The sequence below is a fragment of the Haemorhous mexicanus genome, chromosome 1, assembly GCF_027477595.1.
Source record: "Haemorhous mexicanus isolate bHaeMex1 chromosome 1, bHaeMex1.pri, whole genome shotgun sequence".
NCBI classification, from domain to species: Eukaryota; Metazoa; Chordata; class Aves; order Passeriformes; family Fringillidae; genus Haemorhous; species Haemorhous mexicanus.
This window is the reverse complement of record NC_082341.1, coordinates 58,710,781-58,736,844: the sequence shown is the minus strand read 5'-3', so window position 1 is coordinate 58,736,844 and position 26,064 is coordinate 58,710,781. Positions and strand designations below refer to the sequence as shown.

The window sequence follows — 26,064 nt, the reverse complement described above, 5'->3', positions numbered from 1 at the left end:
CTTTCAGAAGAGCTTTCAATATCTGATCATTACTAATTTCAAGAAAGGATGTAACCTTGTGACCTTGCAGCAGACCACACAGTGCCAAAGCTTGGCTCAATTCCCAATCTGCTTTTTCCAGGAATAGGAAAAAAAAGGTTTAAGAGCAGGCTTGAGGGAGGTGACTACCAAGAGCCTGAGGATGCAGTGCTGGACAATCAGAAAACCACTCTGTTTAACCACTGTGGCTACCAAAAAAAAACCCCTTTTCATTCACATTAAATACCAGCAGCATAAATTCCAGTTACAGAGTATAATTTTCATGGTCAGATTTCTTAACCAGCAAAAAAAACCAAGTCTAAACATGAAGCATTTGACACCAATATGTTTACTGGACAGATTTACAGCATGAACCAGGGCACAAGTGCTTATAGTTTATAATGTATAATATAAATGAACTGTAATTTAAAGCTATATTCAGAACAATCAATACTATGCTGATTTTTTTGATATAAATATCACAAGCGAGTGTGCCGTCAATATAAGGGAAATTTGGCTAGAATTCATAAGACGAGTTTAGAATTATGTTAAGTGTAATAAACACAATTGAAACAAATGGAAAAAGAGAGGAAAGAAGTGAAAAATGCAATGATAGATGGCAAATTCGATCAAGTTGCAGATCTAAGTATATCCCAAAAATGAAACAGCTTTTTAGTCCCTTCCTCCACTGGCTTCTTTCTACTTTAATTTTCCTCTTCTCATATTGCTTCCCAGCAGGACTACATCAATTCACAGCTGCTCAGCAGCAATGAAACAGGGCAAGCTGTTGCCTTCTGAAGTTACCCTTACCCGTGCAAGAAGGGTAAACCCAGCATCTGTGAGATGTGAACATCTTGCAGCTTCCAAAATCCTGGAAAAGTTTTAAATGTTAAAAAAAACATTAGCATAGAGAGAAGCAAATGCATTTGAGATATAAATCTGTCTTCTGCAACTTAAAAGTTCTCAATAGTAAAAGTATGTGTATATATACAGAAATACACACACACACCCTTCCCTATTTTTCACCATGATTTCAAATTGAAAAGCAGACTTTTAATCCAGCTTATCAGAAGATTCTGACAGAGAACATTTAGTGGAAAAAAATTATACACAATGAGGGTCATTTTAACCTCTTGTTTCACTAAAAGCATAGTAACCAAGTTTCTCATGTGTTATCTGAGGAAAGATATAGGAAAATAAACCATGAGTTAAGGAAAATGTAGATGAAGCCTACATCTGTTATCTAAGCACAGGCTGCTGGGAAACCACAAAACTGAGAAAGTGCTTACTAGAAATCCCATCAGAGCCTCTGCATGAAGCACAGTGAAGCAAGTTAGCAGAAAGCATGGAGCTAAAAACCTCCAAGCCTGGAGTAAGAACAATAAACTAAACAAGCTATATCAACACAACTTTAAAAAAATGACTGTGTTTTGGAAAGATAATCCTAACAATCTTCCAACAGGCACTGGGAAGTAGTAGTAAGAAAAAAAAATCCCAGAAGGTCAACTGCCCCAAACAGCACAACTAGTATGCACAACAGGCCTCCATCCCATTTGTTGTCTTTGTTTTCTTTATCCTTTTTTTAAGGAACACTTTCCTTTGCAGATGGAGTGAGTATCAAGATGAGTAAGGGGAATCCACGGTGCCATGGGATGAGCAGCACAAACTAAGTGCAAGTTACCACAGCAACCACTGCTGGGGCTGGCAGGGAGGAGGCAGGGAAAGAGGGACAAAAGAACTTTTTATGGAAATACTGAGAAGCTTCCAGATCCTTCCACTGGTTAGAGAGGCCATTAGAACACTCTCTTTAGAGAGAAAGTGAAAAGGGAAAAGCCACACTGGGTATATGAATGAATTCCAACCCCATCGAAGTACAGGATGTGGGGCTCTGACTATAACTTTGCTGGATCAGCCTCTTCCAAGCCAAAAGCAAGAGGGCAGCCAAGTTTAGAGCTGAGCAGCCTCCACAGGCTTGAAAAGCCACTTTCAGAGTTCCAGTCTTCCAACAAGGCTCAGAAGTATGAGGGAAACTCAAGTTAAGTACAAGACAGGCATGTCTTCTCAAATGGGTGGTTCTAATACCTCTGGGACTTACTTTACAGACTTATATTCAGGAATTCTGAGCCCTTCCATCAAGTGCAGTTAGCAGCCTATCATAAAATACTCTCAGCTACTCTAAAAATTGTCTGTGATACCAAAAAGGAAGGGAGAAAACAATAGCACCACAAAAAAACTCCCAGAACTCAAGCCACATTCGTCACTCTTCTAACTCCTTTCTACAAACCCCTTTGCTACAAACCCCATCTCATTACATGGCTGATTTTAAAGGGGGGTGCAGAGGCAGTGACATCTGCAATGATATCCAAAATAGTGAGGACACTACTTCCTGCACACCCAGTTGAAAAGACAACTACAGAAACAGAGGAATAAGAAAGTATAAGCAACTCCAGCTGTCCTGAAATTGGGTGTGCAGACAGGGCAGGAGAATAGGGAGTGAGCAGTAATCACACATGCTGCATTAATCAGGCCCCAGAATGAATAAAACCAAGTGAGATGGCATTGGGTAGCATGGAAACGATGAGCTAAGTTCTAATTTTTGCTTTTGTTTTAGTGATTGTGCTTAAATCCAGAGGGCTCTTCTTTTTTCCTGTTACAGCTGACATAAATTTCCCACCCAGTGACTCGTGAAAAAGTACCTAACATAGGAGTTGATGAGGCAAAATGATATTCAAAGGGGATTCTCCACTCTTATGAAGAAATGTTCTCTGAGTCAGACTCAGAGCTGCATTCATTGCCTACAGCTGCTTTTTGGGCACACCTGGAATGTCTCTGCACTCAGCAGCTCCCTACTCCTGTGGAATTAGCAGCTGGTGAGGCTGAAAGAATATGATCCTGACTTTCACAGTCCCACCCAGACAAAGGCATTCAGGGTTCACAGGTGCTTTTCTTGACAAGCCTTGCCAAAATACCTACAAGTATTACAGCATTAAAAAGTGCTAATTAAAAAACAACAAAAAAAAAAAAAAAACCACCAAAAAAACCCCAGATGGTACCAAGCACCTGAAAGAGCAAATGTAAAGAGGGATGACAAGATATCTGTATGTTGATGTGAGATAAGAAATACAGCTGAAGGGTCTGCTGGAAGCTTGACCTAAGTTTCTGTCCAAGGAGATTTTTGTGACTGGTAACAGGAATCAGGGAAATGCAGCAGTATCACGGAAAGCAGCATAGTAGGACATTCAAGATCCTGAAGTGAGAGTAGCACAGCACAGAAAATACTCAAAAATTTCCTGATAGGGTCAGCAAGTCCAACAGAGGCAGCAGAGTTTTCTTTCACACTCAACACTGATAGATTCAGAAGGTACAGAACAAGTGTGGAATTACATTTCCCTTTGATTTCCAACAAAATTCTTATCGAGTACTTTCCATCCATGGTCCCAAAAGTCTAGCTGTAACCAGCTGCATCCTCTGTCCTTCCAACATGCAGTAATCCTCAGCAGCAATCACTGCAAAGGGTCATTTTCTTTCCCTGTGCTGCTCCTCATTACAGGAGCAGAGCAGCAGACGCCTTCCCCCTCGTGGCTGACAGTTTTCCTACCAAAGCTGAAACAATTCCTGCTGCACTTGTACTGCCCTTGGAAAGAACGGCACAACTAGCAGCAGTTTAGATCTCCTTTTGTTTCCCATCTGAGATGCTAATTAAGAAAACGAGAGAAATGGTGGAAAAAGACCAGCAGTAACAGCACAGCTTTCTAGGGAACTCCAGTAAGTTTGCCAAAAGGCTCCTAATAAATATGAACAGGGAGACAAAGGGCACTGTCGGCTGGAATTGTCTTAAGGACAGGTTTTCTACAGTAACAAAAGCTCTTTTTCACCCATTCAGCTAAAGGAACACCGTGCATCAGCATATGGTACACTGGAATTTGAATGCAGCATCACCTGATTTTCACAGACTACTCATTCCTCCACTGTCTGTGATTTAAGGATAACAAGTCCTGACTCCTGTTTGTTCCTGTCATAAATGGCCATTTGTCATCCAAAAAATCTTTTAATTTAATTTAATTTAAAATTAGAAGTATTATCTGCTTCTACAATGTCTCCAACCCCAGGGAGCTGCTGCATAACTTAACAATGGTTTTAAAGCTCATCATATCATATATGTTTGCACAAATTACACCAATGTGGAAACTTACATTATTTTTAACTGATAAGCCCCTATTGTTCAAAACATCTCTCATAAATATCAGTCCATGCTTGCAAAGACATGAGCACACTTTATTTCAGAGTTTAAGAACACCAGGGTGTACTGCAGAGCATATTAAAAGCACTTTTATAATAAAATCTTTAAATATAATAATCAGATATAATTTAGCTATTTTTCAAGACAAATGACTGCACAAAACCATATCACAGTACAAATATCAAAAGAAACAACACAACCACAGATCTTAGCTTTTGAAAAAGTAATGGGCTTTATATCTTCTTTCTTTCTCGCTTGTAGCTAGTACCTAAAATATTTAGCTAGAAGCACAGGATTTAACTGCTGGGTTCAGCACATCTTATTTCTTATATATTAACTCTTGTTTTTCTGATATACAGTGAACTACATTAATATGAAGTTACATAGGACCAGCCCTCAAGTTTATGTACCTAATGTTTTGGTTGCAAATGCAGCTCATCTTCAGAAGTGAATTTCTTAGATCAGGCCAGTAAGAACATGACACACAACACACTCACAACATACTCACTTCAGCCTTGGACAGTTCAGACCAAGTGCTGTGAGAGAAGCATCTGTCAGGTTGCTACAGCCTGAAACACAGAGTGACTGCAGTCTATGGCATCCTCTACAGATTTTCACAATGCCTTCATCTGAAATTTGCTGGAATACAGAAGAAGGTTGAAGTTACTTCCTTCACAAGTAATCAGCCAAGAACAAAACTCAAGACATTGCCACTGAACTGCTACTGTCACACTGTATATAACCAAGGCAACCTGGATTTTCAACCAAAAAATACAGTCAGGAAACCACATACAAAGATAACACTGAAGATAATCAACATTTACAATTCCTACTTAACTATGTATTTTTCCACAGACCTTAAGTTCTACTCTAAGGCAGTCTGAATCACAAAGTGAGACTTGTTTGTTGTTGTCTTCCTCTTTCACATTGCTTTTTGTTTTATAATTTTTCACTTTTTTTTTTAAATTGTGCTCACTTCTTATATATTGGTGTGGTCCAGGTTTTCTGTTCCAGTGACTGTGTAAATTTGGGAACAGTGCAAAAGAGATTTCAAAGCCTCACAGCAGGAGAGCTAACTACCTAGTCTGCCCTGGAGCATTAGAACCCAAGGGCAAAACCCTTCAGCTTCTGGTAATCTTTGAAGCAAGAGTTACAGGGAAACAATTGAACATAATCCGTTTTTTACAGAAGGTAAGTGTAAAAGCCAGATTTGCCCTAGCCTATACATACACCTTTAGATGAAAAATTTAACTCAAAAGAGGGCTTTTAATTTCTCAAAAGCATTTTGTAGTAGATATTCTGTAAGGAGTAGCTCCAAATTTAGAATATGAATAAATAAGTTTTCTCTCTGAAACAGGAACTATAAGACATAGCCCCATTGCAGCTGCACACAAAATAGCAGCAGGAACTGGATTACTGTGTGTGTGCAAATAAAATTTTGTTTACAAGTTTTCTATTCTGAGAAAAGCTCTCTGTCCTCCTCCTCCTAACACTATCAATTTAATTTTTCTGCTATGTGGAACAGGTTGCTTTATTTCCTGCCTTAATCTTGCAATAGTAGCAAAGACCTTCACAGTATTTTTAACAGAAAGTCTTGTATAAGCCCCTCTACTCATACAACTGTAGCGTATTTCTGATGCTATTACCACAAAAATAACCATTCCTAGATGAAAACTGGATGAGAAATAGCAGTAGCTCGGCACAAAGGGAGATTACCTTATGCTTCTCCCTCCCCAGCCCAGCACTTTTTAATATCAGAAGTTTAGATTTTGCAAATAATTCAGTCAAAATATTCTCAGCAGAAAATCAGAAGTTTCATTTGGGGGATCCAGAAGGATTTGTATAACCTACAGGTAAGAAGATAAGATTTGGAGTTCTGTCCAAATCAGTCAGGTACTTCTGGATTTGACTCTCCAAAATCATGTTATTTTCTGGAACTGTTCTGTTTGCTTTGAGAAATACACATGATGCTGTTACTGGAAAAAGGAATGGCTCTGAAGGCAAGGACTAGGTAAATTTAATGCTGCTCTAAGTCCTCAAGTCATATATGAAAATTTTCCCCTTTGAAATTTCTTGTGATTTCAATGCCCATATCACTGTCAGGAAAGTGTTTGAAAAATGCCTGCAAGTCCCTGCAAGTTTCTAAAATCTTTCTCTAAAGATGGTACCTTTTAAATGTGCAGTTTCCACAGCTAATACAAGTTAATTCCACAGCTGCTGGAGCTGGCCTGGCATTTTAGAGGGTCCATAAAACAGAGTCACTAGAATGACAGTGGGGGTCATATGAAGCACAGGGACACCTGCTGTGTAAAAATCCCTTTGATCACATGGAGCCTGGATGCTTCTGGAAGCATGCTTCCAAGCCATACCAAGCAGGACAGACTTCCAGTGAAACACAGCCTTAAAGCACATGTAATTAGGTAGGACACACAGACTAGCAACTCAGAAAACTGAAAGGAAAAAAAACTTTCCCTCATGAGGATTTTTTGTTCGTACTAAATAACAACAGATATCCTGACCAAAGGAAAGCTCTGGTGCAACTCTGTGCCAATGCCACTGTGAAGTGGGAGAGATAAGAACTGATTATCATCTGACTGCTTGAGATCCTTCCATAAGAACAATCAGAAAGGGCTGGCCTTGATATATCTCATTAGTCTCAGGCAAGACACAACAGAAAAAGAACTTGTGAGAAGGGCAGCAAAAGGAAGAGTAAAAGGGGAGGAAATTATGTACTGACTTTATTTAAGTGTGGTTCTGACCAAAAGAAGGAACTTCCTTGCCATTCTCTTTCAGAGCCCAGCTTCAGTGGACACCTACATTCAGACTGAAAAATTCTCTTTCACTAAACTTTAGTATCATGGAAGTTCAAGCTTTGTATTCTTATTGTTCTTATTTTCTGCAATTTTAATGTAACTTTAAATAATCCCTAACATTCAAAAATACTCAACACTTTAAAGAAATCTATTAGGTTCAATCTTAACAAAAAATGTTCCCATGCCACATTCATTCTAGAACAATCTGTAAAAGAGATTTGAAAGGCTGGCAGGTTTTTATGATGCCTTCTAGCAATAAAACCAGAAAACTTCTCAAAAATAAACAAACAAAAATATAATTTCTTTATTCATCTCTGCATGATTGAAACACTGAAATTCTAGCTGATTTCAATATCTTTTAAGGCTTATTTGCAGGGAAAGAATGACTTAGATATATTTAAAATCTAAAAGAAGGCCTTTCCCATTCCTGAAAAGTCACATCAGAAGCAATGAAAAAGCCAATATTAACCAGAGCAAAGAAAATTTGTGTTCTCTAAGTAGAATTAAAAGTACATGAATGATTCCCAGTAATTTCATGACTAATGAATGTGTTCTCCATTAATATTGGAAAGGCATGCCCTTCTGCCACTTAGATGGTTCTGAATCATCTTCAGTTATGATGCCATTACTTTTTACTCTCGATTATGTAGCCCAGAACATGACTTCTGCTCAATTAGAAACTTTAGAATTATGAATAGACCAAAATGCTACACAGTTCATGAAATTTGAATGAATGCAGTTAATTCTTACTCTAGCGTTTGCCACACTTAAAAGATGTAATGAAGGGGAAAAAAATAACCCAACACTTCAAGTCAAAACTCAGCTGTAGAAACAGCCAGCTCATTTAAAGATACTATTTCACACAAAATGCTGTAATCTCCATAAATGCACTATCTTACTTAAGTGTACAGCAGATAAATTGATTAGCATTCAAAATGATTTCTGATTTTTAGAGAATGTACCTTTGGAAGCTTCAAATACTTACTGTACACGATTGCAAATTCAGGATTACAAGCTCATGACAGTGATTCTGAATGTGTTTCAATGCTTCATCTTCTAACTGTATTTAGTAATTAAATTGGACATAGGAAAAGAAACAAAAAATTAAAAGCATAGCAAAGCAGCCCAACAAATGTACACATCTTGCAATATTGAACAAAATACTATAACAAAAATGACATTTTTTAATTCATGGAGATTTCAAAAACCCAAAATAAAATTTTATTCCTAAAGGATCACCCAAGCAATTATGTACCTGTGTGCAACCTCTAAGAAATAGAGCTTTTAGTCCACTACACCCTTTCACCAGTGCTTCAATACCATCCTTCGTAATCTGATCACACCAGGAAAGATTCAAATGTTCCAGATTTCTGCAACCCTCACTGGGAGAATTAAAAAAATACATAAAGTTAAATCCAGCCTTCAAATAGTCATAACAGTGGGAAACCCAAATTAAACACACTGTTAGAAATTAATGATAGCCAGTGGACTGTGCCAGGCCTCCACAGAAAAGTCATGAGAAAAGACCACACACAAGCACCACAGTCTACACCCCAGAAGTCTTAGATATAGAATACAGCCCATGCTGATTCACAGTATAAAGGTTCAGCACCAATTTTTTAACTTTATTAAATGCTGAACAGCTCTTTAAACACTTTTCTTTAACACAGAACACTGAATCTTCTTACCTTAAGCCTTTTAAAGAACTGTTTGTGATGGCTACGCAGGATGTCAGATCCAGATGTTTCAGCTTGGAACAGAATCTGCTAAGACTGTAACAAGTGCTGCAAAACAGCAGACACACTAAAAATACCTTCAGCTACTTCTTTTTCCAAATTTTCCCATCAATCAAAAAACCTCTTTGACTTACCTGTCAGTGATTTTTGTGCACCCATTCAGATTTAAGTGTTCGATGTTTCTGCAGTTCTGTGCAAAGGTCCTAAAACACAGCAAAAAGCTGCATTAATAAAATGTCCCGAGCGCAAGGCAGTCACTAGAGCGCGCTCTGTCCCACCTGTACCTCCTCCCACCTTGGCCAAAATAGCCTGATCTTCAAGCCACAGAGTAGCTGCAAAGCATGCTTCAAACACATTTGTCTCGGTGGTTGCTTCTTTCTTTTCCTACTGCAAGTTTCTGGTCTTAGGAAAGTGCTGTTTTTCTCTCAAACACCACTTGGGCAAGGTGGTTATTTCATATATCAGCCAGGACTTGCTTCAAATACCGTAACAAAAACTCAAAGGGCATAAACAGAAAGCTTCAAGTGTTACATCAGTTAAACATTAGGCTTCTGGGAAGAGTTTTTGCACATCTCATTACTGAAGCCTTTGAAAGTCTTAATAAGGAGCTTGCTCCCACAGCAAATGTGAAGGGACACACCTGGTACAATAGCAAGGGTGACCTAAGTCTATAGAACTACCAGTGGAATTCCCTGTAGGCTGCAAATTGCTTCTTTATTATTTTAAAAATTAAAAAGCATCAGTGTGCACTACTGGATATGAACTTTAAGGATGATTGGAGCTATTATACTGCTGAGAGCCTATATATATGTATATCATTATACTAATTAGCCAGAAGAAATACATACATTTTCTTTTCATCTGTGCAAAGTAATATTTACAGATACATTGCATTTCAGAACTCTGTTTTTATGCCTATGTTTCCTTCAGCTGCATGGATTTTATTGGCAGGAGGGAAGGAAAGACACAAAAACAGTTTTGTCTGGAGGCTTGCCCTGGTTAACAGATCTGACTACACGCTCAGCTGGTAACAACTTCTGGCTCTACACCATGGGTTGCAAACAATGGAAAAAAAACCCCAGCAAGCAGTTATACTGGTGAGAGTTTCCGCTTGAATATTCGAAACAGCTATTCCAAAATTCATATACTGGAGGGAGATTTACAATCAAGACACTCTTCAAATCACTTGGAAAGACGTTACACTTTGGAGGAACAGCAAACTGCCTCTGAGATTCAAGCATGGGGCATGTCCTGACAGATCTGCCACAAGCATTCAGAGCTTACATGGCCAACATCTACATCAGTAATTGGCTATTTTACTTAAAAGTTGATGTAGAAGAAGGATAAATAGAGAAATTAGCATTGCCTACAAAACTAATAGATCTGGAAACAACGCAAATAGCCTTACAGGAAAAATCACTTTCAAAACAAGTATCTGAAAATTAATGCTGCATGAATTTACTCTAGAGACAAAAATTAAAGAATTGACTTACTTATAAATTTTAGAAATAGCTAACAGTCACAGGACACTAGCTTAACGCCCACTGATAACAAAATCTTTGTGCTTATATTTTCCACCTGAGAATGGCCGCAGTACTTGAGATGAACACCATCCACAGCCCAGGCTCCAGGCAGAGAGGAGGAAAGCATAACTGCAAAAAGCCAGACCCCAAGATTTCCTCCAAATGTTCTTTGAGCCCTAAAGCACTTGTGGTGCTCCACCTTAAGCTGGAGGCAGGATCTTAGGGTTTAAATACTCACAGAAATATCCAGAAGAACCTGGCTAAACAGTTTGCATTGGAAAAAGCTTATATGGATTCAAACATTGTTCTGGGAACAAACTGCACAGTTGTGTTCATATCCAGTGTAAAAGAAGGGTCACTGTCCTCTCTAGACCCTCCCAGGATGTTCTTGCCACCTGTCTGTTCTTATTTTGACCAAGAAAAGAATTCCAGATCTTTCCTGATTTTGAAGGCACTCAATGTAGGTACCAGTCTTTATCCTTCCTCCTATTTCTAGGGTCACCTCTTGTCCAGACTAGATGATAAACAATAAAATGACCACTAATCTTGATACTCTGACTACTGAAGGAAGACAGAGTATAGTCTGAAAACATTTCAACCACTTGAAAATGAAGCAATATCAACATAATCCTAATGAAAGAAAAAGCCACGCTTCTGAAAAGCACAGGCTTTCATTTCTTAGTTCATTGCTAGAAAATAACAGAAGCTATATTTTGATCTCAAACTGATGTCTTATTTAGTCAGTCAATACTAAGGTATTTAGTACTTACCTAAGTATCCCACTTTGCTCATCAGTAAGGACTCAGAAATACAAACAGACATAACAGTAATCTAACTGCAGTTGGTGCACACATTAGGAAAACAAGCGATGTCTCCATCAAGGATTTTACTTACTTCAAAGAGGAGTCTCCAACACCAAGACATCCTCTCAGACTAAGCTGTCTCAGGAACCCACCACACCTTTTTGATATATTTTCCACAACACGACCCTTAAACCAAATAAAAGGAAGATTTAGCTGAGTTTTATTCTGACACAATATTCTAACCAAATCAAAAATCCCAGGAGTTAAGACTAGCCCCAGCTACACCCCACTATACTAAGAACTGTAACTCTTTGAATTTCTTTTTCTGCTTTAAGAAAGAACAGTTACCTGTTGGGAATCTCCACTCACACTCAGGTACTGTTCAATTCAATCTTTAATTCTCTCCTCCTTTTTTTCACTCGATCACACACAGCTTAACTTTTTGTCACAGCTGACCCTACCCATTAAGACTACTAAAATGATCTTCAACTTTTGTCAGATGGGTAGGGAACTGCCCCAGAGGTGGAATGGGAGGCTTGGCCACTCCTCAAGGGTCCCAGCCACTCTTACAGCACCTAAGTTGAAATTGCCCCCAGAGACCTGCTTAGGCCAGTACATCACAACAGCCTCCAGTAAGCCCCTGTTTTACAGCTCCTGCTAGGGATGCTTGCAACTGAATGGTGCCAAACACCTTGGTGGGAGCAGCAACAACAGGACTAATACCTAACAGCACTGTGCATTTTTAACTCTCTATTTTTTGAAAGAAGAAATATGTGTAGAATTACAGGCCAGTGGATTTTTTATTGTCATGTTGTTACATTTTATTGTCCTTCTCTAATACTAATGTCCTGGCCATCACTATGGGAAAATATTTTCTTATCAGAGCTTGTTTCTTGGTCCATAAGCAACATTGCTTATCTTATCACTCCAAAGAATTTACACCAAAACAAACTGAAAATCTAATTTAATTTTTTTTAAGCTTTTCAATTAATCAGTATTATTTCTCAGTAAAGGCCAAATACCTTTACAATAAGGATAAATTCTTCAATGAATAATATATAATGCAAGTTCAATTTGCATTGCAGAAAAAAGCCAAATCCTAAAGAATTATTCAAAGAAAATACAAACAAATAATGAGATAAGTTTTCTGAAACTCATTTATTTCTTTAATCAGATAAAACCTCCCAAAAAAACCAGCACACTAAAGAAAACAACTTTTCTGCATTCAAATGCATTTGGCTGTTTGAATAATTTGTCACTCAAAAATACTAGTTTTTCAACCTACCCCAGCTTACAATTGGCTCCACATACCAAGAAATCCTAAGGTATGTTTAAATTCAAGAGCACACATTTTTTATATAAAACAAACACTTTTTATAGGGTTCCCCCCCACACACCTTATTCTCTACCATGTGAAGTCTTAAATAAAGAAAATTTCACAAACCTAATTTTTCATAATTTGATATTCTTAGATCAAGTACTGACTGAAAAATCACCAAACAGCACAATGTTCAACTGAGCACAAAGTTGCCAAATATAGTTGGGAGCTTTTACCTGTCCTAAATTCACAGACAAAAAAATATGATACTAAAACAGCTAAAAAGAGCTCTTTAGACACCAAATGTGAAATTCTTTTGTTGAAGAACTGATTTGTGAAATAATTTCTTGCTGAACACACTTTTATGAGTAAATTAAAGAGGTATGTATTACAAATGTACTTAAATATACTGAAGTAACTGAACTGCTCCAAACCACAATAGCTTTTTATAGCAATAGAAGACCATAACTTAGTTTCACTCCTTCTCCTGAATCCCATGTTACAAATACCTCAGCATCTCAGAGGGCAACACCACTAGGTAAAAAATATTACAAAAATACTGAAAGCTTGAAAATACAATTCTGTGTTTCTAAATACCAAAATGACTGCAAACACAGAAAAGGCCTATCAACAGGAAGGACTGCAGACCTGTGGGGTTTTACTTTATTTCTTAGCACATGAGGAACACAAGATAAAGGGCAACTGAAAGCATGATATTAAAGCTCCAAGTCCTCTTTGACACATTTAGATTGAGTCAGATGCCAAAAATCTTTCTCCTACCTCTGCAAGATCCTTTTGTTTAAGATAAGTAGAGCACAGGAGTTGGCAATAAAGTTTTAAAAGAATGGTGAAAAAAATTTACCTTCTATGTTACTGCAAAGCTTTAGGAACAGTTTGTACCATGGTTAGCAAAATGCAGCAAATGAAACACATCTGGATTTTATTCATGCAACTAAGAAGCTAAAACATAAAATACAGAAGCAAATCTATTATTGTAGTCTACATTTAGTTTGTATCAACAAATAATAAACCAGTTCAGACTGAATCAAGGAATTGTTGTTCCCCACTAATTTTTTCTTCATTTTCAGATGTCATATTTTATTTTGTTATGCACATCTATGATGGCATTAATGTAGACACATTTTTCTTGCAGAAGACAAGTCTGCCCTTAAACCTTTCACTATACACTGGAAAGGACTGTACTTCACATGTACCTGCACTTCACACAAGGTTTAAACCTTACAAAACAAATGGTCATAAAATGGTAATCAGACACACACAAATCAAATCTAGGCAACCCTGCGGTAGGAAAAGTTGTCCAGCATTTTAATGCTTCCATCTCCAAATGCTGTAGCCAAGTGTCCAGTGAGCTTCCAGCACTAGATGGCCCCCTCATAGAAGAATTTGGGACTAGCAAAACTATCCTTTAGACTGTAAAAGCAATTCCAAGAATCTCACTCCATCCAGAGGCACCGTTTACACCTTTCCTTTCTGGAAATGAGCAGGCTTCAGTTTCTAGAGCCTTATATCGATATATAAAAATCATCTGATACACAGCTGGCAACCAAAACTGAAACATACATCCAGAAAAAAAAAAAAAAGGCAAATACAGAGTTCTTTTTCATTTGCTGCTTCACAGTACTATTTTTGTGAACTTAGTCTTTAAAATGTGTGAAAACAAGCATGGTATGCGGGGCACTCAAACTGGGCTATGCTCTTAAACATCTCCATAGGAATAAAAAATGCCCTTAAATGAAAAAGACACTAACCTCTATATCTGTTTGGAAGTTAAAGAGGTCTATTCTTTGCCAATTGCTTCCGTCCAGAGCTAAAACATTCCATGCCTACAGAAAACAAATACAGTTTATTTATTACTTCCACTGCCAGCTCCCTTCATTTTCCTCTCAGAAATGCAATTACAAACTTGACAATTTCAGGCAGCATGAAAAAAAAAAAAAAATTGTAGATATTAGTACTCATACATAGCTAAATACATAGAATTTGCAGAAATTAATCTCAAATGTCCTAAACGGATTACACTTCAAAGGTTAACTTGTGGCTACAAAACATATGGCAAAGCAAAATATTAAATGTAAAACACATACACAGAAAGATATAACCCTTCATTCTTAAAAAGCTTTTGTAAAGTTTTCTAATTAGTTACTTTTGCTACATCTAACTGGAAAAAAAGTAGCTGCAGATGAGATTCCTCTCAATAAAACCACAGTTCCTCAACCTCACTAGTTACTATTCTGAGAAAAGAGAAACCTTTCAGAAAACTGCTGACTTTCCACTATTAGGACCAGGCCTTTCCTTTCCATCTGCTAAGTTACATGTACATGTTTGAGAGCTTGTCCTTCACTGTCAAAGCAATAGCTGTTCAAAGAAAAGCAAAATTAAGAAGCCAGAGAAACACAGATATATGCAGAAAAAGAGAGAAAAAAGAATACCATATCCAACTGACAAGTTTTCAGAGAAATATACAATTTATTCAACCACTTTGGTTTTCTTATACAGTTTTGTAGGTTTTAGATGAAACCTGATGTTACCTGACTCACAAGACTTACTGAAGTTGCAGGATAAGGTGATATGGGTAAAGAATGAAATCGTTACACAATTATACATTAAAACAACCAACCAATTAAATCCCAAACCAAACCCAACTGTAAGAGAAGGAAGAAAAATATGAAATTAAATTCATTTATGTTGTATAATAATATAGTTCATTGTATGCAGCTGATGTAGAAATGGAGTATTATTAATTTTATTTCAAGAAGAAAAAATGAAGACAAGCTAAACATAAAAACTTAGCATGCCTTCACAAATATCTTGTGTGTACCTTTTTCCTCCACTAGTAGTCCATCTACTTAACATCAATCTACTTTTGTACTTGGCAAGAAAATAATGGATCTACTTCTTAGACACATGGTGCACATTAACCAAACTACATGGAATCTTAAGCAGCAATTACACCTGAAAAATAGTATTATACAGCCACATGCTTTATAAAAAGCAAATGCCATCATGCCAAACTGGGCTTAATCCCTTCTCCAGATACAGAGCAAACAGGACTGGATATCTTTTCCACAGCCTTTAGACAGAACTCCTGTACACAGCAACTAAGCCCACATCTACATACAAAATTGGGACCCCTGCTCATTTGCTTTAATAAACTAAGAGACTGAGAAAACTTTTTTTTTTTTTTTAAACAGGAAGCAGATTGCAATGAATCCCATTATTTGGATGTAATTAAGAGAATGGCATAGGGAACAATAAAAAACCCCAAGAGAAATACTTACCTTGGAAACTTGTGCACAGCGACACAAAGTAACTATGTCCAAGAAAGAAAATATTCTAGAAAGAAAGGAAAACAAGTACAATTAAAATGTTTAATTATAAATTCCAACTACTGCATGTATCCACGTTTCTGTAGTTCTAGAGAAAGACACCAGTTACAAAAAAAAACAGGTTAAATGCTATATGAGTGTTTTACCAAATTATTTTTCGTTATTGAGACTTACAGAATAATATCATAGCTATCATCTAAAGACAGTCAACACCAACATATGAGAAATCAGCAGGTGCTGCTTCTGAAAATCTATTTTCCGTTCCCTCTTCCTACTATAACAGATCATTTTTTCTTCTTAATTCAGAGAAACTAGCTTATATTCCTTTAATTGTGCTACAATTAAAGAAATAACGTACACAAATACTGATGAAGATTTCAGAGATTGGTGAAGAGTAAGAAATAGATATCACATAGATAAATCCAAGTTCAAGAATCTAAGTATTAATACAAGGGACAATGATCCAAATTTCTGAAAGGGTTTTACAGTGACTACCAAGTCTAACATAGTATCTTTTTTAAAAATTTACTCTACAAGAAACAACTACAGCTGAAAATTCAGATTTACTATTGTGACCATGGAACCAGTTTTCCGAGGTTGTCAACTCTTAATAGTTTACAGAAAGAAATTTTTCACTGTCAAAATGAATTTTGCTAAATACCATTTCCAAACACCAACGAAATTGGTTCAGAGTATGTTCTCAGTGAAAAAGAAATCATTCGCTTAAGCATAAAATAGAGATCCTATTAAAAATAATTTGCTATTACAGTGAATGAAAGCTACGAAATATATGAAAGATGTTCCTGTAATTCACTGATAAACTGCTATCTGATTGCCAAGGAACTTTTTCAGTCATCAAAAACATGAACAGTAATAAGAACAATTTCATATTATAGTTAGATGTTAACACTGAGAAGCAAACAACCAGTAACAGATGTTGAATTTAATCACATAACATTCTGGTTACTGTTTTTCAAATGAAAACCTGAAGCTAGAGCTCAAAATGGATGCCTACATCTTAAGGACTGTTTTAGCTGTGGTAAGAGCAAAAAATGTAATGAAAGTACTTCTTAAACATAACAAACTTCTGGACCTTTATTACAATAACTTAAGATAGTAGTCTTCCAATATTTCATTTGACACCTAGAAACTTTTTTCTTCTCTTTTTTTACCATAGAGTAATATACTTTCTCAAAAAAACGAATAGCCAAGCAAACAGAAGGAAAGATGTTTTCAGAAGCTATGAAACAGTTTATAAAATCCTGTCAATGACATTTATTTTGATAGCATGTATTTTGACATTTGAACATCCTTTCTGAGGCCTGTCCACTTCAGGAAACTTAGCGGCATTGAATGCACTAATGTGCTCAGAAAATCGCTGGACTGTTCAGATAAACACTGAAAAGTGTTCCCTCTCTTTTAAGAGCAGCATAAATACCAGCAACTCACCAGGAACCCTCTTCTGACATCACCTTTCTCCCCACCATAAAGGAAATGTCAGCAGATGAGGTTGTGGAGATTACACAAGAGAGAGCTGCAAAAGCTTCCCGGCTTGCAGAAGCTTCCTCATAGAACCACTGTGAGAGTGGAACCTGAGGGTAATCTCAGATTTACAGAAGCACAAAAGACAGATTTCCATGTTATTTGCACAATGAAAGAACTTGTGACACAATACTCTTGCCTAAATAAGAATGTGACATGCTTTAGAAGTGAGGTATCCAGCTCTACCGAAATAAGAAACAACAGAGGAAACTGTAAGATGTTGAGGAAAGGGTATTTTATACACCTCCACCCCTCTTGAGTTGTCTGACAGTCTATCTTCATGTCTCATTGTTTATTGCTGTTAAGAGATTAATGCTGATGCAGGATTTCTGCTAAAAAAAAAAAGCTAAACTAAAACCAAATGGAGAACAGATGTATTTATTTTTGCTTCATTCTGTATGAAGTGACTTTTCAAGAAGTTAAAAACCGAAAGTGGTTATTCTATATTAAGAGAAGAAATATTTTAGCAAGTGTAAACATTTGCGATGCTTCTAGGGTTTTTCTTTGTTACAGAGAAGAACCTTTCCTGCAAGGCAGCCCAAGTTGTCCCCATCAAAACAATTAACAACATTAAGATGCATTACCAGCAATCAAAAGCACAATTATTACCCTTCACTTATACAGTACAATAGGCAAGAGATGCCAGTAAGTACCTTTATAATTCCAAAGAGGCATCTTGCACATGTGCTTGAAAACACTTTTTTCCATGCTTTTCTAGTTATTTACCCTCTGTAATACAGTCTTTCATGTGTACCACTAACACACACTGTCTAGTCCCCTTGCAGTCCCGTAGAATTACTAGCAAATCCTTACCAGTCAGGAAAACTGGTCAAGAAAGCACAAGACTGAGGTTTGAAGTCATTTCAAGTCTTTAAAAGACTTCAGAGTCTTTAAAGACTTTAAATGCAACCAACAAAATGAGATGGGAACAGACAGTGACATTGTCTGGCATTTGGGTGAAGGACCATCAGCAGGCCCTTGGAATTTTAAAAAGTGGAAAAAACTACCAAGCAGGGCAGCTGCTGGTTGTATAGCACTTCTGTCCTCTATGACCACAGCTATATAGGTGGAAGCAGCCAGCAGCAAGATTCATTTCCACTTCAGTCTTTGGCATGTATTAACACAAGGAAATGGAAATTAAGTTAATACATTCACAGTAACATTTAGGATCATCTGTTCTGAGTTCTAGTATCCCAGACTATTCCATTCTCCACAGTAAGCCTGTATGGAGCTAAAGAAGGAAAATACACTTACCAACACTTGGAGCCCTTCAAGCCTTTTCATCCCTAGACACACACCACTCTGGACACGTGCCTCATGAGTTTGGCCTTGGAGACCTTTCAACGTTAACAGTCCCTGCAGCACATGTCAGCTTCATGCCAAAGGCACAAAGAGTTGTACAAGCTCAGAGCTCCTCAACTCCCTCATGGCAAACTAGCATTTGGCTAGAGCCTAACTTAGAGAAAAGGATCTATTCTTTATTTGAAAGCCTTCAAGACATGGAAAATCATCACCTTCTCTGGTAGTTTGTTCCACTGGTTAATCACTCTGTCAAAATGTTTCCCTTATTTCCAAGGTGAATGTCTGACTTTCAGCTCAATGCTGTTCTCTACTTTTCTTCACCAAATTAAAGAGGGCTTTAGCAGTTCATACTTTATCCTCACCAAGTTAAAAAGCCACTTATCATGTCATCTTTAATTCCCATTTTAACAGTTGTTTTACTTCAGTTCTTTAAACCTCTTTTTCTCTGCCCATTACTTTTCCAGTATGTTTCTTCAAATGTAGACATCAGAAGCATATGGAGCATTAAAAAGTTAATTAGTATCAGCAAGGCTGTACACAGACATGAAGTATGATTTCATTACCACCATTTTCAAAGCCATTTCAGGCCATTGTAACAGCCTTCTTGACACAGCATCAGACAAGAATCTTACAGAATCTCACCCATTTCTTGCCTGCTTAAAAGTGCTGCAGCTGGGATTCATATTCTTCCACTCTGGAATTTGCTTGATACCCAAGACTCACCAAAATCCAGCATAAGAGGGCCACAGACCTTCTAGGTCGTCTTTTTGAGATACTTTCACTGCAATTTATATGGTTTTGCTGACAGGAAGTGGTTATCTAGCATCTTCCCATGTATTTCTACATGTGCTTTTTTATTCTCTTGTGCTATAAATAGATTGCCCAATGTCTTTCCAAACACAGAGACAGCTGACTCCTAACATTGTTTCCTTCCCTAAGGGGCAACAGAAAGAAACAAGCTATTTCTCAAAACCCCAACACTGAACAGTGTACCTCCTACAGAGGGAGAAATCAATTTGTGCGAGAGTCAAACAGCTTCTGTGTTGCTTTTGTAAGGCCCTTCCACATTTGATCACATGAAGAATAAGCTTTTGAAGTAATACCCCAGCAATTTCTCATTGTAGGTATTTTGATACAATGTTACAAGGATTGATAAAAAATGGATCATGAGATGCATGCAGGGAGTACCACACACAGACACTTTACTTCCTAGAAATTCTGGCCTTACCCCCAGAATTTGGTATGACACCTGGTAATTTCTAAAAAGCTTCACTAAAACCCTAAGATTGGGTTTGTTTACAACTGACTTATGAATGGAATTCCACAACCAGAACTTTTGGTTTTCATGCTGTTTAAATTTATAGTGGCTTTGCACACAAGGATGATAACAAACTTTATCTAAATGAAAACCAAAGTAACAAGGATGAGAAATGCCTCAGAGAAGACAGCACATCAACTAGATAACTTGCTTAGAAGATCCTTTCAACTTTGCCACACTGTCCAGTTGTTACAAAACATGCACACAACAAATCTGTTATGTCTTTCCTACTTTAGACTATGGATTTCTCAGTGACTTGTAGAATTCCTTGCGTAGCAAATCTGTTCACATTAAAGTCCTTTACATGCAATATGGAAGAGTAAAGTCTACATGCATGGAAAAATAGGAGACAAAGTACAGCTTTCACAGCTTTGATTTTCTTTTTTTAGTAGTTTTTTCTCAGCATTTTCTCCATGCATACCCATGTGTCCTGGTTTGAGAGGAAGTGAGTTTTTGGGATGCTGTGGCCAAACCAAGAGGTGCTCAGATTTGAATATTGGCACCTGGCGTGGCCACTGAGGACATGGATACGCCTCTGAGAACACACGGGTGTTAAAAGCTGAGAACTCCCAGGGGGAAGCTCCCTTGAGTTCCATCCCTGAAAGAGATCAGACCTCCCCTTCCCAGCTGCGGGCTGGGTGGGGGAAGGGAAGCCATGCGGCCGGGCCTTGAACAGAGAAGGGAGGTGAAGGCCCCTGCAGGATGGAAGGGTGGAGGAACCTGAGAGACATCGGGCAGCCCCCGAGAGAGAGAGAGAGAGAGACAGCTTGTGCCACCTTGAAATTCATGTGCTGGCAGCATGGCCGGGAAGGAGAAGGGTGGCAGTGAGAAGGTGCCCGGCAGGGCAGCATGGGAGTTCTAGACAGGCAGAGCCTGAGATTTTAACCCATTTCTTGGATGATGGAAACCTTACAAATACTGATCCTCCTGGAGCTGAATGAGGAGAGAGATAGAGATGGAATAGCAGGAAATAGGCAAGTGTGATGCAAGTTTTTGCAAGTGAAAGATGTCCGAGAGAAGTTGAGAAGAATCCTAGGTGGGAGGAGGTGATGGAGTGGCCTTTGGCTGGACTTTTCTTGTATAGCCATGGACAGAACCATTTTTTTTCCTGTGACACAGAGACTGCATTTAGGGGGAGGCAATGGCTCGGAGCCAAGAGAGTGTGGTAATGTGATGTGAAGGAGTGTGGGAACAGAGACGATGGGTGAGAAGGGTGGTGGTGCCCTCGATCTTCAGTGGAGAAGAAGATCTCTGTTCTTGAGACCCCTCAGCCCCAGGGGGTGAAATCTGGGGGGGACAGGTGTCCCAAAAGTGAGAGACTGTGCTCTTTTTGGAACTGGGCAAAGCACCCTTAAAAGGAAAACCCTAGAAGCAGCTCTGGTTCATGCACAGTGGTGAGAGCACTGGACATAGAAGGAAGAGGTCACGATGTCAAAACGTTCTCCAGGCAGTGCCACACGTGACACGGAAACACAAGAGGTCTAAACTGTGTTTCCTGGGGAAGCCTATGGTACAAGAGGGACTCCTCTCTTCTTGATGAACTGAGAATTGATTATCTGAAGGGTGGTGCGGAACTGAGAGTTAGTGATCTGAGGAGTGGTAACTGAATTGAAAAGACAAGGTTTTGTCTTACTGTGATGTGTTGGAAATTTAGTGGGGAGAGGAGGATTAAAAAGTTTATTAGTATCAGCAAGGCTGTACACAGACAGCCTTGGAAGGTTTTCATTCTGAGTTCTGTGTGTTTCTTTTTACTTAGAGTTGTAGGTTAATAAAGTTTTTTTCCCGTTTATTCCTAAGCTGGAGCCTGCTTTGCTCTTTCTCTGATCACATGTCACAGCAGACACCAGGGAGAATGTATTTTCATGGAGGCACTGGCATTGCACCAGTGTCAAACCATGACACCAAGCAACAGTGGAAATGGGCATCAGACACTCTTAGTTCACTATTTGTGAACACTAATTGTGTCTGAACACACACAGTGGCGAAGTCTGATAACCACCACAGAAACTGTCTTGTATTTCTCCTAAAATGTCATACTTAGTGGATAGAAACCATATTTACAATTCTTTATACATGGAAGATTTCTCTTCACCTTCTGTCCTCCATTTTACTAAACACCCTACTGAGGTATGAGGCATCTCATGGTTAAGTGTAGTCCAGCACTGTGTACAAACACTAGAATAAAAATATGCAGGCTAGAAAACATACAGGTAAGAGAAATAACGCTTAGCCATAATTCAGAAAAGCAGAATCTTTAATGAATATTAAATAAATAAGCTTATATCTATATGATTAAATTAGCAATGTTAATGCTGGTGTACTTCTGAACTTCACCAACTTTGCAGCTAAATCCCATAATACCTTATTCAATAAAACCACAATATAACACTTGTCCTGGAAAGATAAACAGTGAGGCATATTTAAATCTTAAGGAATTTGACTATTTTCTATTAAAAAAACAAGTATCTTATCTGTCAGCACTGTTTCAATAGCAAAAGGCTGAGGAACACCAATTGCTACACAAAACACACATCCATTGACTCATCTAATGCAGGTCAATATTAAAACAAACCCATTTTCACTGCAGATGAGCTATTTTGTAAAGTAAAGCACTTAAACTAGGAACTCTGTTACATGCTCCAAAACTTTCCAGTAATTTAACTCTGCCATTTCCACTTGTAAACAACTCAGATCTTTCTCAGGTGATCTCCATAGAAAGCTTTTCAGTAACAAATGCAAAAAACATTTCTTTACAAGCCAAACCTCCTTTTCTTTCACCAAAGTACTTATTACTATGGAACATTGATCTAAGTATTGGCAATTGCAAAATACTAGGCTAACTACAGGATGTCTGACATCTATTTTCCATTGCAACAGAAATCAGCTTTGCTGGATTCATTTTAGAAAGGACAGCATCTAATCTTTTATGGTCTACATGTTACTTGCAATACAAGTGGATCCTATTATTCATTCTTTGAAAATAAGTTTTATTTATTTGTAAAGTATGACTATGTATAACAACACAACAGCAACCTTTTCAGATACTCTCAGTATCTGAAACAAAATGCCCAATGATAAATTCAAAAAGGGCCAGTTCTGTTTAATTTTCCAGCCTCAGCTAGTCTATAATTTTTTAATATAGATTTTATTTTTATGAAGTGATTTTATGAAGTACAAATTTGGCAACTATAACACATCTTACTAAATAAAAGCAGTCAGCCTAATGATTAGTTAACAGTGGTTTAAATTGCAGTCCTAATACAACCCACTGGGCATTCCAACTATCTTACAGTCTCTTTTTTCTCATGAGTGAAGGGATTATAATCTGGGCACCAAACAGCCAAAAATCCACCATACCTACCCTGCACATAAGTGCCTAGCTAGAGAAGTGGATAACTAACATGATGCACTGGTGACATGCAGCTTAAGGACACTCCATAAACCACAGATATAATGTGCTTTGGTTAGTTGCTGGAGTAGGATTCAGAAGACCTGATCCAACCTGTAGCTCAGCTACTGGCCTGGAAGATGACCTTTAACAAAAGACTTCTCTTCCTAATGTCTGTGTTTGCATCATGAAAACACAGATAATAATGTTCACCTCTTCTGTAAATACTTCATGAATTACAGACCAAAAAGTCTGAGTATTTTCATGTATGGTTTTCTATTTAAACTATCTAGCATCAATATTTAGGAATTTGTGTTTTTAGAAAGTAAGAGTATCTTTTGACTGCCTTTTTGTTCTTTGATGGCACTTTTCACATGGAAATGAGGAAGAACATTTCCCCCTCTGCCTCCATATAAAAAGCAGACTTGATTATATCACTAATACTTCTGAACATTTAGTTCTGACAATGAATGAATGAAGAGACTGAGTTTAAATAAACTCCAGTTTCAAGGTAAATAAAGCCCTACATCGAATTAAGTCTTCACTAAATATGAGATTCCAAAGAGAGTCAGAATAGCAAATAAAAGAAAAACAAAATGAAACAAAATAAATGGTAAAGTACAATTCCAAAGGTAGTGTAAATCATTGCTATATTCCTTTCAACTGTTACTCTTCCTTCAAATACTTATTTACTTTTGTTTTGTTTGTTCCAGTGTGACTAATCCTTTATCACAAGCAAGTTCTTACTGAGAGATAATACTTCTGACTTGAACCATGTAAAGCTAAAGCACTACATTTATAAGGAAGCCCCAAGCAGAAACATTAAAGAAAATACTCGCTTTTCAAAATTCACAAATTTTACTTAGCACCTTGACACAATAAAACTCCACTTCCATTTCCATACCTCCTCTTCCTCATTAACACAGTATACAGGAGCACTAGTGTGCAATTTTCTTCATCTGTTCTTCAAGCCTCTCACTCACATTTTTAAAGGAATTCCATCTGAAATATCACTGCCCAAAACATTCAATTTTGAGCTTATACTGGCACTTGTTTGTGAACAAAACCAAATCACTTAAAAATACTAAATAGAGGATGGCAGCTACCTACTCCAATTTCAAACTGAATTGTTCATATAATCATTTGCAAATGTTTAGCATCTCATACAAAGAAGGCAGAAAATGCATACAAAGTGCCAACTGGTGAAGCAAAGAACTGAAAAATATAAACTTGCATCTGGAACTGATCTTGGTAAGAATTTCATAAGCAGACAAACAATGCATGTAGCAGTGTGAAAAAAAGGTCAACATGAGACCTTCTCCACATTCTGAAGGGGGTATACTGACAACCAAGCATTGATTCAGCCTTCAGTTTCTTCAGGCAGAGCCCAAGTTCTGTCCTGAACATGAGATAAGTCACTGGGAAGTTTTAAAACACTATCCCTCTCCAGAATGAAAGGAAACTTTGCTTTAAAAAGCTGATTAATGAGAAAATTGCAACTTACTGCATTGTCTGTGCGTATTTGAAGTTAGATACACTACCTTGAAGTCTGAAGGCACAGAGAAACTAAATGACCATACATTGTAACATTACATAAATCATGTTTTAACAAAAATAGCATTGATAAGGTGATATTATTTTTTTAATTACTGCCAAAGCACATAAGGATTCTGAAAAAACCCTGCATATCTTATATAGTCCTAAAATAATTATAATTCTGTTGTTTTTCTACCTATAGATCAAAATATTTAACTAATTTCCAAAGGTTTTCTCTTGTCCATGACCTGTGCCTGATCATTCAGATCACTTACTCAGTTTAATTTCTGATCACTTTTTCAGAGGTAAGGACCACTGGAAATGGTGATATATGACTCCACAGAAGTGAGTCAGGACTTGCTGTCATCTGTTGCATTGTTTCTGCTTCCTTCTTGTCAGTATTAGTCTCCACACTTCTAGTTAGCAAATACTTAAAGGATACTCACACCATATTGAATAGTGTGAATTAGAGCTGCTCTGCACTAATTCTTTGGACAGATGTACTTCAGGCATGTTAAATTAAAAGACTTAATGAAAATTACTTGTTATGAGGCAATATTAGAATTTGCTTTACAAAAACCAGAGATTTGTGAAAATATACAGAAAAGAAGTCTTGCTTTCATAAGAAATATAATCCCTTCAGTTTATAATCTGTGAATAGTTTACATATTTGTATCAATTTGGTTCTTTCTAATTCTAAACAGTTTAACTGTAATTGTTTGGCAGACTAATATAGAGGACTTTGAAGACTTGCAAAGCACTCTAAAATCAAAATAAAAGATTGCATGTGCATTAAAAAACTGGAATGTTTCCCTGAGACTGTCAAACACTAAACAGCAGTCTCAGCTATTCAGGGTGAAATATTTCCCTATTTAATTATACAGATCCTTGTAGTGGGGAAAATGAATCATGTCTGAGATGACAGATTGTTTTTTCCTTTCCCCTTTGAAACACATATATAGTTTTTCTGCTTACAAAATTCTTACCAACCAAGAACTGGTCCAGACCAAAGTTTTATATTTTTCAGTTCTTTGACTCACTAGTCAGTACTCTGTATGCTAAGATACAGCAGCCAAACTTTACAGCAATTGTGGGCCATCCAAGGACCTAGCTAAGAAATACCCATGGCATTATGACAATTTCTTTTTGTATCCTTTGCTGTATTTCTTTTCTATTCCCT

The 26,064-nt window shown here is 37.4% G+C and overlaps 1 protein-coding gene across 3 annotated transcripts in view; it reads right to left on the bottom strand.

Moving 5' to 3' along the window:
- The window catches only part of FBXL2 (F-box and leucine rich repeat protein 2), a 52,560-nt gene that overhangs the window by 7,619 nt on the left and 18,877 nt on the right, over positions 1-26,064 (bottom strand). Inside the window, exons 3-11 of one of the 3 annotated variants that reach the window (XM_059850401.1) lie at positions 15,751-15,805; positions 14,221-14,295; positions 11,225-11,319; positions 8,942-9,010; positions 8,760-8,855; positions 8,327-8,453; positions 8,057-8,131; positions 4,767-4,897; positions 829-889 (exon numbers count right to left, since the gene is read on the bottom strand). In XM_059850401.1, coding sequence (XP_059706384.1) covers positions 829-889; positions 4,767-4,897; positions 8,057-8,131; positions 8,327-8,453; positions 8,760-8,855; positions 8,942-9,010; positions 11,225-11,319; positions 14,221-14,295; positions 15,751-15,805 — 784 coding nt within the window. Of the gene's footprint in view, positions 1-828; positions 890-4,766; positions 4,898-8,056; positions 8,132-8,326; positions 8,454-8,759; positions 8,875-8,941; positions 9,011-11,224; positions 11,320-14,220; positions 14,296-15,750; positions 15,806-26,064 lie in introns of those variants that run through there. The other 2 variants (XM_059850411.1, XM_059850420.1) reach the window with 2 other exon arrangements.